Source organism: Urocampus carinirostris, chromosome 2, assembly GCF_059441175.1.
Source record: "Urocampus carinirostris isolate Australia breed hairy pipefish chromosome 2, RoL_Ucar_1.0, whole genome shotgun sequence".
Lineage (NCBI taxonomy): Eukaryota > Metazoa > Chordata > Actinopteri > Syngnathiformes > Syngnathidae > Urocampus > Urocampus carinirostris.
Genome location: NC_142350.1, coordinates 10,568,640 through 10,581,605, shown reverse-complemented (window position 1 = coordinate 10,581,605; position 12,966 = coordinate 10,568,640). Strand labels below are relative to the sequence as shown.

At 39.5% G+C, this 12,966-nt stretch overlaps 1 protein-coding gene across 2 annotated transcripts in view; it reads left to right on the top strand.

Moving 5' to 3' along the window:
* The window catches only part of epha10 (EPH receptor A10), a 228,162-nt gene that overhangs the window by 179,940 nt on the left and 35,256 nt on the right, over window positions 1-12,966 (top strand). For both annotated transcript variants that reach the window (XM_088328870.1, XM_088328869.1), the window contains one exon: window positions 7,001-7,056. In XM_088328870.1, coding sequence (XP_088184996.1) covers window positions 7,001-7,056 — 56 coding nt within the window. The remainder of the gene's footprint in view (window positions 1-7,000; window positions 7,057-12,966) is intronic.

Genomic DNA, 12,966 nt, shown 5'->3' with positions numbered 1-12,966 from the left:
ATTTTATAGTAGCATATTATTAGTAGACACTAACAGGCAACGCTAGTAGTACATTATTCACTATTATATCTGCCATTTTCGCACAGGACAGATTAAAAAGCCTGACACATCACATGCTGTCCGCCGGCCTTAGTTTGCCAACCCCGCTTCTAAACCCTCCTCCCGCCATTGCACCCATTCTGCAGAGGGGTGGTGTGTTCCTCTTTCATTTTTACCAGCCTTACACAAATAAAATGCTAAAGAGGTTTTTTCTTCCCTTTTCTTTTTTTCCTGTCGAGCTGTTTTGGCCCACTTCCTTTTATCATCGGCGCCCCAGCATGTTATGAAACACATTTAAAAAGCCACTGCTAGTTTTTTGGGAATTAATATCCCCACAGAAACTCTTCTTTGCTGCTGTTTCTTCTTTTTTATCACATTTGAAGTATTCAAAAGATTTGATGGAGGATTCAAGCTAGGCGATTTAACCCCGCTGTGATGACCCCCCTTTCCCACTCGTGTCTTTTTGTATTTTGTTGTCGAACACACGCTTTGTACGTGGAAAACAATCTCTCTTTGAGGAAACGTGAAGTCAAAGTCAATCGCATTCTCTTTGACTTTGAAACAAAATGCATAGTGTAGCAGCATTTCTTCGAATAACCCGGAAGTCCTCATGTTTTGTTCCTACGATCCGAAACAAAATTCTCATAAGATTTTACAGCTTGGGTCAAAATGTGTATCATTTAAATACAAACAATAGAGGAATAGTGGATGGTATTTTCGGACTGTGAATGTTCTTGAGTAATAAGCACAGCATAAAATGTATTATTTGATGTATGAAAAAAATCACTAGTCGCACTGAAGTATAAGTCGCGTGTGCTGTTGCAGGAACAAGACAGCTACACTGCAATAAAGGAATTGGCATTTCTTGTTTTGCTAGTAAAATAATTAAAAACATGTAGAGAAATGAGCAATATTATCCAGAATAGCTAAACTATACTTTGTATAGTAACTAACTGCTCCGCAAAGCTACACTTAACAATATATGATAAAAAATATATAGTGTATACACAGTTTGTTTATGAAGTTGAATATTCCCATCTCCTATGGAGCTGTCCTTAAACTGTTTATCATAATTTGCCGTTCGGATGAATTGTGGCTAATTAATTCCTATTCTACCTATTCTACTATATTGGAAGCAATAAAGGAAAAAATACAATGTTTGGACCTACAAAAAAATAAAAGCTTTATATAAGCCCAATAAGGAAGGCCATACATACTTTTATTATATATATATATATATATATATATATATATATATATATATATATATATATATATATATATATATATATATATATATATATATATATATATATATATATATATATATATATATATATATCTATATTCATTGGAAAACTTTAAGAATCTGTGTCATGTTTGTCCTACTACTCTATCATTTTCCATTATCAAACATTTTTAAAAAAGTGCCAGGGAGCGCCAAAGAAAGGCATGCAGTTTTAGAGCCGCTTCTTGCTGACCCCTTACCTAGTGTAATGTGGTTTAAATGACTAATCCATATTTAAATGACTATTCCATAGTGAATGGTATAAGTCCATCTTCCTATTATCACTTATTAAAATGTCTTATTAATTCAGATATCTTAATATCGGATTTTTTGAAACACACAATTATGATGATACTATCTATTTACCCAATAGCATGAAAAAAAGCCAAAACTCCAAGCTCCCTTAAGTTCCTTGAACATGTATCACTCTAGTTTTTATTCACTGATGTCCCTCTCCGTCACGTCCCTGATCCGTCCCCTCGCTCCCGACCATCTTTCTGATCTTGTTTTTCCTCCGTCCCATTATTCCCCCGCCCCTTCGTCCTCGTATCCGTCCTCTTGTCCATCAGTTTTGTTGCTCGCGTGTGCCCCGAGGATGTGGCTTGCATGTGTCTGCCGGTGTGTTTTGACAGACGGGGCCTTGACCTTGTCTCAGACCTCGCAGTTACACTGGCTGAGGGATGTGTCAGCCTCATCCTCCATCACGTCTCCCCACGAGAACGCTCTCACGGGGACTCGCCAAGATGCCCAACAACGAGTAAAAAAGAAAATGTCGACGTCTCCAAAGAATCGCACTCTCGAAAAACTTTGTTTTGTGTAGTCAAAAATGTTTCGGCCTGTAAACAACTAAAACAAATTTACTTGTTACCATTTTGTTTGGAAGTAGAATCCGAATCACCTTTATTATAATTGAGTTGCTACCACAGGGTTCCAGCGGATCTTTAAAAATTTTGAAAGGCATTGAATTCATTTTTCTAAAACTAAGCCTTTAATTGACATTAAAATGTCTTATATGCAATTAAAAGCTTTAGTAGCATTTATCAATTGTCATTTTTAATAATTCACCAATTTACTTTTGTGGCAACATGGCGTGACAACATTAATGGAACTATCAAAACCGTGATGTGATTTCAGTCGGGCCTTTCAGAGACGTTTACTCACTACCATGGAAAAGGGTTAATATAATGAGAAGTAGCTGTTCAATTAACGTTTTTCGCCACGGCTAAAAGCGGTGCTGGGTGATGTATACGAGGCATGATGCATTGTGTGCAAGAAATATTTTTTGGGGTTTCAATTGTGTTTTTGGGGTGGCCTTTATCTGGAACTTGATTTCAAAAGGCATTAAAAATATTAAATTGAACTCGCCTTAAGCAGTAGCAACCCTGCATCAGCCTCACCTAAAGCAGGGATCTAAAACTCTTTTCTCGTTTTGGGGGTCGCCATACTTTGAGATTGGGCTGCTTCAGATGTTCCATTAGAAAAGACCTGATTAAAAATACCACTATTCCTCATTACATTTTAAAAACGTTTTTCTATAGGAACTAAGTTCTAAAAATAGATAATATATGTAAATAATTGATAAGATTATCAATCAAAAGACCACAGTAATGAGTCAAAAAATTGATTTATTATATTTCAAAGTCTTAAGCTTATTTTCTGAACATGAACTGTTCTAAACATGCCTCCTTGCAAAATAATTGATCATAACATTTAACTTTTGTGACATTATAAAGCAAATACATACATATATTCATTTGTCCAAATTGTCTTTTATAACTATAGTCAAGCAAATAAAGCATGTTCAATACGGAGCAGAGACCCACCAAAAGTTAGTTTTGGGGTGTATCCACTGTCCTTTAAGCTTTAGTTCAACAGCGATGACAATCTACTCCCGAAGGAAACATCCATATCGAAATCTTACATTAAATTTTCATTTAGGCCTTAAAATATCATTCCGCTGGTCGTAACTAGCTTTGGGCTGCATGTTTGATACCCGGGATCTAAAAGGAGCTGATATGATTTTCCCTCATCTTGCTGCTATTGATACCTAAAATATATAAAAAAGGTTAGTCAGAAAATGAGAAGCTTAAAGGTGTGTTTTAATCACTTTTAGTCCGTAGTTTGTATTCATCCTTGTGCCTTTTGTTTTCAATTGGACTACATGATACAACGAAATCCAGTTGTCAAATATTACAGTGTCTCTTTAGGTTAATATAAACTCCTATTAATTGACTGGCCGTAGCGGACCTAATCTAAACTGGCTTGACATCAAAATCATTCATGGAGAAATTGTGTCCTTGAGTTAAAACAATATTACACCTTGGGTTAAAAAAAACATTTTTTTGTCAAGATGGAACGAACTTAGGTTGGTGTGACCTAACTGAGTGTTATAAATAAATGCATTGAAACAGCTGGCTCATTTGTTTATACAACCCAAAATTATAGTTTTGTACAAAATAATCCAGAAAGCTGGATCAAATTGGTTGAGGACTATTTTTGAGCTAAATTGATTTATCTTATTTATTTATTTTTTTTAGCTAATCATAGTTAGCAACCAGTCAAATCAGAGATCCTTTAACAAACGCAAGAGTTATCACTCTCATTTTGAATTCAATAAAAACTAACTTTAAAAGAGTTTTTCAAACTCTTGTGGATGATTCAATGTTTTTGAATTGTTTGCTTTGATCTATAGCTAAGCGCCCGTAAGAAAGACCCTAATTTACTCCTAGTGGGACCCCATATTATATCAGCTTTTATTATTTTTTCTGCTGTACACAGAAGCACAAGCTTTACTGCTATTGAAGTTTGGTTTGTTTTTCAGGCCAAGTGCAAATGTGTCTGGTGACTTTGGAGTAGGCTGAAAAAACGCTTCAAATTTGAGTGCAAGCTTTGAGAGGATTCTGCATCAAGAGGTTCCCGGGACTCGAGCAGATGTTAAGAAGTCACTAACAAGGCACTTTTTAGCAGAAGCTTTCTAAATCGAACGCCTGGATTTTCTATTCATATTTAACGTTCTTTTTTTTTCTGTTTTGCAAGTCTCTATTAACGCCTTTCATCGGCATATACGCACATACAGTATATACACACACACACCAGCAACTTTATCAGGTACACCTATCCAACTACTCGTTAACACTTCATTTCTAAACAGCAAATCACATGGTGGCAACTCACTGCATTTAGGCACGTAGACATGGTCAAGACAATCTTGTGCAGTAAAAACCAAGCATCAGAATGGGGAATAAAGTAACTATGAGTGACTTTGAGCATTGCATGGTTGTTGGTGCCAGAAGGGCAGTATTTTAGTAACTACTGATCTACTGGGATTTTCAGCCACAACCATCTTTAGGGTTTACAGAGAATGCTCTGAAAAATAATAATTATCCAGTGAGCAGCAGTTCTGTAGTAGGAAATGCCGTGCCGATGCTAGAGGTCAAAAGAGAATGTCCAGACTCATTTGAGCTCACAGAAGGGCAATAGTGACTCAAATAACCATCTGTCACAACCAGGGTACAACCACAAGAGTATCTCTGAATGCAGATGTGCTACAGCAGTAGAAGATCAAGCCAGGTGCCACTCCTTTCAGCTGAGAGCGGAAAACTGAGGATAAAATTTGAACAAGCTCATCAAAATTGGACCACAAAAGATTGGAAAAATGTTGCCGTGTCTGATGAATCTAGATTTCTGCTGCGACATTCAAATGGTAGGGTCAGAAAATTTGGCTTCAACAACATGAACAAATGGATCCATCCTGCTTTGTATCAACGGTTCAGGCTGATGGTGGTGGTGTAATGGTGTGGGAAATATTTTCTTGGCACTCTATGAGCCCCTTGGTACCAATTTAACATTGTTGCAAAGCCACAGCCTACCTGAGTCTTGCTGCTGACTACGTCTATCCTTTTATGACCACAATGTACCCAATATCTGATGGTTACTTTCAGCAGGATAATGCACCATGTCATACAGCTGAAATTATCTTGACTGGTTTCTTGAACATGACAATGAGTACTCAATGGCCTCCACAGTCACCTAGACTCAATCCAATAGCGCATATTTTGGATGTGGTGGAACGGGAGATTCGAATCATGGATGAGCAGCTGACAAATCTGTGCTAAATGTGTGATGCCATCATGTCAATATGGATCAAAGTCTGAGGAATGCTTCCAGCACTTTGTTGAATCTATACCATGAAGAATTAAGGCAGTTCTGAAGGCAAAAGGAGGTCCAACCCGTTACTAGCATGGTGTAGCTAATAAAGTGGCCGATGAGTGTATAGCGATCCAATTTCTGCGCTGCTTATCCTCACTACGATGACGGGGGTTCTTGAGCCTATCCCAGCCGACTTCGGGCAGTGGGCATGGTACACCCTCAACTGGTCAGCAGCCAGTTGCAGGACACCAGAGACGGAGAGCTTACCCGCTCATTCACACCCAGCGCCATGCATGTTTTTGGAATGTGGTAGGACTGCCTGGTGACGAAACCCACGCAGGCACGGGAAGAACATGCAAACTCTGATGTTCTATAAATAAGTGATATTTTTAGGTTTATTTATTCATACTGCTCATAGTTATTTATACACTTATTTCTACAAATGGCAGGGACCGATCCTCCATAGCCCAGGAATATACAGAATACTATGTAAGATTCTAAAATGATCATGGCTTTTTTTTATTATGTAAACCCAAGAAATGCCTAAAAGTTTTTAAGTCAATTATTCAATCAATTTATTCAATTCAGTGTTAAAACATGTCAGTGAATCGTGAATATCTTGTTGACATCTTAGCCTTCACTAGGATATCTATCGATCTACCCTGGTCATATCCCTCGAGAGGGGTGACCGACAGCAAGACAAACACGTCCCTCCAGATGAAACAGGACACAAGAAAGCGGCCGTGTCACACAACACACTCTTTTGTTTCGCTGGTTTACCCCTGCCGCATCATACAGGTGCCCCGCCCATTCCTTAGAGCGCGTCCAAACATCTCACTATCCTTCCACAACACCTCTCCACTCATTCAATGAAAACACGTCAGTGAATCGTGAATATCTTGTTGACGTCTTAGCCTTCACTAGGATAGAATGAGTGAAATAACAGCCCGGGAGCCTCGAGTTTGACACTAATGGTCTAGAGATTCTTTGCTTTTATTTAGGATTTTATTGAGAATTTCGGCAAGTAGTAAACACAAAATAATGAAAAGCGTCTCGTTCGAGGATGCTCCTGATAACGGCTCCGCCGGCTCGGTTTAATTTTTACCCTTGGACGATTTACGCTTCCCTTTTTAGTTTTGTTGTCCCATGAAACGCGCGTAGCTGACACGATTATGATCCATGTCAATGCAGGCTGTGATTGCGACCATAAAACAGTTTTGATTTGTCATATGAGGCCCGATCTTTGACTTTGCTTACCTGAAATATTTGTTACCTTTTTGTTCATCACAATATAGTTTTTGAGGCACAATGGCGACTCGATCCCCGTCCAACCTTTTTAAATAGCTGCCCCTGCATCACGGGGGGGCTCCCGTCGCTTCCATCACCGCGGCCGACGCTCTCATCTTTGCTTTTTGCGACGTGTCAACGACACGGTGGCGAGATAAACGGCGTCTGGCGTCTTGTTTGTGTCTGGCGACCTGCCGTGCGACACGCACTCATGTCTGTCTCCGTTTGGCTTTACAGGCAATGCGGCTACAGCAAAGCCTCCCAAGAAGGAGACGAGGAGCTTTACTTCCAATGTAAGTGACGCTTGGATGACTTTCTTTTTGTGTGTGTATCATACAGTGCAGAGGTGGCGAACACGTGGCCCTAGAGCCGCATGCGGCCTTTGGCCAATAAGAATACGGCTCTTTGCCTCATCATATTTTCTATATACTGTGGCTCTTTGTCTTGTTTCATGTTTGTTTTTTTTGTGTGTGTATTGATGGTGGGCACTTTCCTTGAAATCAACACAAGAACAGGACTTGTTGTATTGTAAGGAGAGGAGTGTGTTATTGGAAATAATGTTTTTAATTGTGTGTGTTTGTGTCTGTCTGTCTGTCATGGTTGGTGAGAGCGTGATGTGGCTCTTTGACTCTCACGGTTAAAAATGTTGGCTCTTTGTGTCAAACTTGTTCGCCACCCCTAAAATAGTGCCTCTTAGTGAAAACAAATCTTCATTCGTTTAAATAGGCAAAATAACGGGAACTATCATATAAACGTGCATTTTACCATATGGTCATATACTTTATATATGCTGCTTCAGGTGTACCCTCTGCTTTGTAGCACTCATTTTCAGTTGCACTACACAATACAGCAACTATTTAGTGAACTAATTTTACACTGTGTCCCATTAAATATGAAAGGTAAACGTTATTGTCTTTGAAACTCAAAGCTATGAAAACGATAGCGTGAAAATGATCATATTTAAACATGTGACATGTTTCGTAAAACATAATTATTGAAATGACAAATTAGCTTACACCTGCTATATGATGATTAAATATTGATGATGATTTGTTAGAAAAACAAGTTATATAATTATAATCAATTATAAATGCGACTTGTGTAAAAAAGTTATCATGTATTTCTATTGTTGAAATCCCAAAAATGTATCGCGTAGAAATGGGAAATTATTGTCATCATTAGTAAAAAACTAGGTATGTTCGATCGATAGCACACCAAATATTGATCAGTTAGCAATACCATACGTACATGACAGTTTTGTTGTTGGGTTTTTTTCTAAAATGATTCATAGGTTACTGCCTTAACAATCATGTTAAGACATGATCTGGCTTGATCTTTTTCTGTGTCCACGCGTCAAAAGCATGACGCCAAACAGGCGGATTTACTTGCTCCTTATCAAAATGCCTGCTCACTTCACTCCTAATAGTTTTCTCTCTTGACGGACAGCGACCAAATGGAGGTATTCTGACATATCTCCTCCCGTTTGTGATGTGCGCGTCAAAGCTTTGCTTAAGTGGTAATTGTGCGCTTAGAGTGTTGCTCGTGCCCGCGCGCAGTTTTGCAAAATGTAGTCGACACGTGCGTGCTCATTTGCGTTATTTAATCTCCCAGCATGCCGAGCCCTCGGGAGGGGTTTCGCTGCGCGGCGCTTGATGAATAATGAGCCAAAGCCGCGCGGCCGGGAATTAAATCTGCCCAAACAAAGACATGCCAAGAGCCGAAGCGCTAGCGTAAATTTGGCCCGTGTTTCAGAAAAAAAAACAAGAAAAAAAAAAACATGTTGTTGTGGGTAATGCAGACACACATAAAAAGGCTCTAAGATGAATTTTTGTTCTCTTTAACACTCCCATGGGTCCTTTTTCGGAACTGTGATGGAGCAGGCCAAATGAAAGTTTGGATAGTTGATTGCGTATCATTATACCAAATAAAATATTGGGACACACATTTGTTTTTGTCCCACCAGATTTTGGCACCAACACAAGAACGTGTTGTTAGTGGGCGGAGGGGCTGAAAAATGTGGCATCATAATCTGCACTGAAAAAATGGGCATTTCTCCATCTATGATGAAAAGTAGTCTTGTCTATCATGTCAAAAACGGGTGGTCTCGAAATCTAGTATGGTACTGTATTCTCTTTACCATCTCCAAAAACAAGCATCAGTTTTCTTGACATATTCAAACAGTGCACCCTTTGCAAACGGTAAAAACTAACATTGTCTCCTCAAAACATGTAACGTATATTTTTTGTACACGAAAAGTAAGGTAGTCTACATCATAGCCAAAAGCTATTGTTGTCTTCTTCGTTAGACTGATGCTTTGTGATTGTCGGTTACCAAAAACTAGCCTCGTCTTTTCCTGTGTCAAAAACTAGCATCGTTATGTACAATCTAAACCACCGGTGTCAAACTGCCGGCCCGCGGGCCGGATAAGGCCCGCTAAGGGATTGAATCTGGCCCGCGAGACAAAGCTGAGGGAAGCGCAAGAGAAAAACGAGCTGCAGGTTGAAATATGTCCTCTTGATGTTGCCAAAGCCAGGTGCCTCTTACAAACGCTGTACTTGTATTTCTTTCTTTCTCTCTCTTTCACTCTCTCTCTCATCCTCCCTTCTTCTCTCACCTATCTCTCTCTCTTTCACTCGCTCTGTCTCTCTATTTCTTTCTTTGTTCCTCTTCTTCTCTGTCTTTTTACTCTCTTTGGCTCTCTTTTCCTTTTCTGTTTTTTCTCTCTCTCTTGCATCCCCCTCTTTCTCCCCTTCTCTCTTTCTATTTGGATTTCTTTTTCTCTCTCTTTCTTTCCCCCTCTTTCACAATTTCTTTTTTCTCTTTTGTTTCTCATATTATCTCTCTCTTTTTTTACCTCTCTCTCTTTCTTTCTCCCTTTCTCTTTTTTATTTGTCCCACCCTCTCTCTTTTTCTCTCCCTCTTTTTCTCTTATTTCGTTCTCTCTTTTCTTTCTCCTCAATCTATTAGTCTTTCATTCTTTCTTTTTCTTTCTTTCTTTTTTTCTTTCTCCATTTCCTTCTCTCTTTCTTTCTTTTTTTCTTTCTGTCCATTTCATTCTTCCTTCCTCATTAGTCCGGCCCCTGAGAGAATGTTTGTTCTGTGGTGTGGCCCCCGAGTTAAAATGAGTTTGACACCACTGATCTAAACTATCATCAGCATCATTATCGGCCAAAACTAGCGGTGCCTGTACCGAAATCTAGTTTCTTCTATGCCCAAAGCCAGCATCATATCAAAAGAGAACATTCTCTTTTTCTAAAACATATACTAGCTTCTTTTACACCCAAAGCTAGCATTATATAAGAATTCGGTATTTTATTTTTCTATGCTGAAAATTAGTGTCTTTTGTTACATTGTAGCATTGTATCGGTAGAGAGCATTCTCTTTTTCTATGCCAAACACTTATTCTGTTACACTTCATATTGGAAGATACAGGATTTAATGTTTTTGTGCCAAAGATAAGTGTATTATTCTACACCCAAAGCTAGCATCATATCAGATGACAGCATCCTCTTCTCGATCTTAGGGGCCGGTCACACAGACATTTGCGGCTGGATCACGGCCAGAAATTTCTGCCTTTGAGGCGGACGCTATTGGACGCATTGAGTTCGCCATTAAGACGAGATACAGCGGTGCTTAACACGAGGTCGGAAATACGCGCGCGGGTGGCAGCGCGAAAAAGTTTTGCGCTGCTCAATTCTTCAGAGCGCGGGCACACAGCCTTTCACGAGCGAATTGAGGCTGAAATTTCTGGCCGTGAAGCAGATGCCGTTGGGCGCTGTTGAACGTATTGAGACCGCCATATAGACGAGATAGAGCAGTGCTTTACTCGCGGTCGGAAATTTTCACGTGGTTGGCCGCGTTCAAAACGTTTGAGCTGCTCAAAAGTTTGAGCACATGTTAAACCGCGTGCCGCACATGTGGTATACACGAGGTAATGACGCGGAAATGACGCGGAACGACGTGCTCTGGCCGCGGCCAGGGCGTGGTTACACATGGGTAGGACGGGAAATTTCAGCGGGTAATCGTGGGTGGAGCATGGTAATAGCGTGTTCTGCGCCTGTATCGCGGTGTTATTACGTGAAATTAGCGTGTTACGCGTGTGACAGTCAAACGCCTTTCTCCGTGTATATACAGCGCGATTTGCCGAGCACACTCAGTTGTGCTCGAGACGTCAAGGGGGTGAACATGGATCCCCGTCAGCGTAGTGACCTCGTCTTAATCCATTTTTATTTCTTGACATTTCTTTTCAAGATAATAAAATAAAAATGATGCCATAGCTTGAAATCTTGATCTTCACTGGACTGTGTCTTGAGCGGTTATGATTTCTACAGCCCGGTGTTACCCGAGAAATGCATCCCTGTCGAGATTCGCATCCCCACTTTTACCTCGTTTTATCTCACTTTTAGGGAATGTAATGGCGAACATATAACCAAAACCACTTCGTCTTGCATTTGTTGAGAATGTAATACAACTTAAACCATTCCGTCTTCGTTTTTGTTGTGAACGTAATCGAACGGTAAATCCCCCCCCCCCTCGCGTAAACGCGCATTCTGCTGTGCTTCCAACAAAAGCGATCGTATTCTATATAAAACGCTTATTAAAACAATTAAGTGAGCTAATTATAACAATTGGGAGATCCTAGTCTATATAACGCGTTTATTTAAACAATAAAGTGCGATCGTATTCTACAAAATGCGTTTGTTAACGCGGATGAAAAAGTCAAAAGCGATCGCAGCAGAATGCGCGTTCACGTGAGGGGTGGGGGGGGGGGGGTGTTGGGGGTGTTGCGTAGGAGTCGGATTTGGGCTTAAACACCGGCTCGGGAGCTTTTATACCCGTGGTCCACACGAGAAAATGACGCAGAAATGACGCGATGAGGAAGCGGAACAGTCGCTGGCGTGTTTTGCGGGCATACCACCGATGAACAGCGGGTTTGCCAATTTTGTGCATTTTCCATCGCGGGCAACCACGGGCAAAAAAAAAAAACGCAAAATTTTAGCCGTGATTCAGCCGCAAATGTCTGTGTGACCGGCCCCTTAAAAACGAACGTATTCCTAAAACTAGCATAATAACGAAAACTACTGTCTTCTTTTACACCCAAGGCTAGCATCATATAAGAAGACAACATTCTTCTTTTCTATGCTTAAAACGAGTGTCCTGTACAATTCATTGAATGGGATACGTGGATACCCAAGTTTTTTTAGGATGGGGAAAAAACTGAATTCGATAGAAGACTCTGCAGCTCCCCAGAGACAGAAGGGGGCTGGCTTCATCAAGCCATTAGGAATACGCGGCACAATTTAGACCACTGATTCTTTTTTTGTGTGTGTGTAAAGGTAGTTATGTTGCAAAACAGAAAAGTATAGAATTAAGAACTGCAAACACACAGGTATAATATTTAAAAGCATAGAAAAAAAATGTTCAAAAGTTAACTGAACCAGCTGGGAGAAATAACTAATAATACAAAAGGAATATTGAATAATAGTTAGGAAATGAAATCTGGAAAGGGAGGAAAGAAATCTAAGCTGGTTTGTCTTCGATAACAGATTTACTTACGGACAGAATGAATAATGATAAAAGGTTCTAACAATGGGCATGCAAAGTTTTTACAGCAATATATATGATTGTTGAAAATAGCAAGCTGCAGAAATCTGCGGAATTAAAAAAGAAATTCGGGTCACAGGAAAGTGACTATTTTCGTTACCTGGACTTGAACATGGAAGATATTCCCCATCACTGCAATGTTGTTTTGTTTTTACCCCTTGCCCCTCTTCCCCCCGCAGCCCTCGCCCTTTGTTTTTTTTTTTGTGTGTTCAACAAAATAAGATAAAAAATAAATTTAGTTCCCCAAAAATAAATGTAGTAAACTTTTTAAAAAAATATATACAAAAAAAGTGCCCTCCTCTATTTCTACTGCTAGAGTGATTATCAAAATATAGCAATGTGTTTTTCTATGACACTTCTACACCCAAAGCTGCATCGTATTGTAAACTAGCTTTCTCTTTGATACTCTTCTTCTACATATAAGCTAGCATCATATTGGAACAGGGTTCCCGCAGATCCTTAAAAAGTCTTAAAAGTCATTAAATTCATTATTCTAAAAAAAAAGGGCCTTAATTGGCATTCAAATGTCTTAAATCTAATTTTCTGAAGCCTTAAATTGTGAGTACAACAAGATTTTATTTTTGTTTGAACTAAAAATA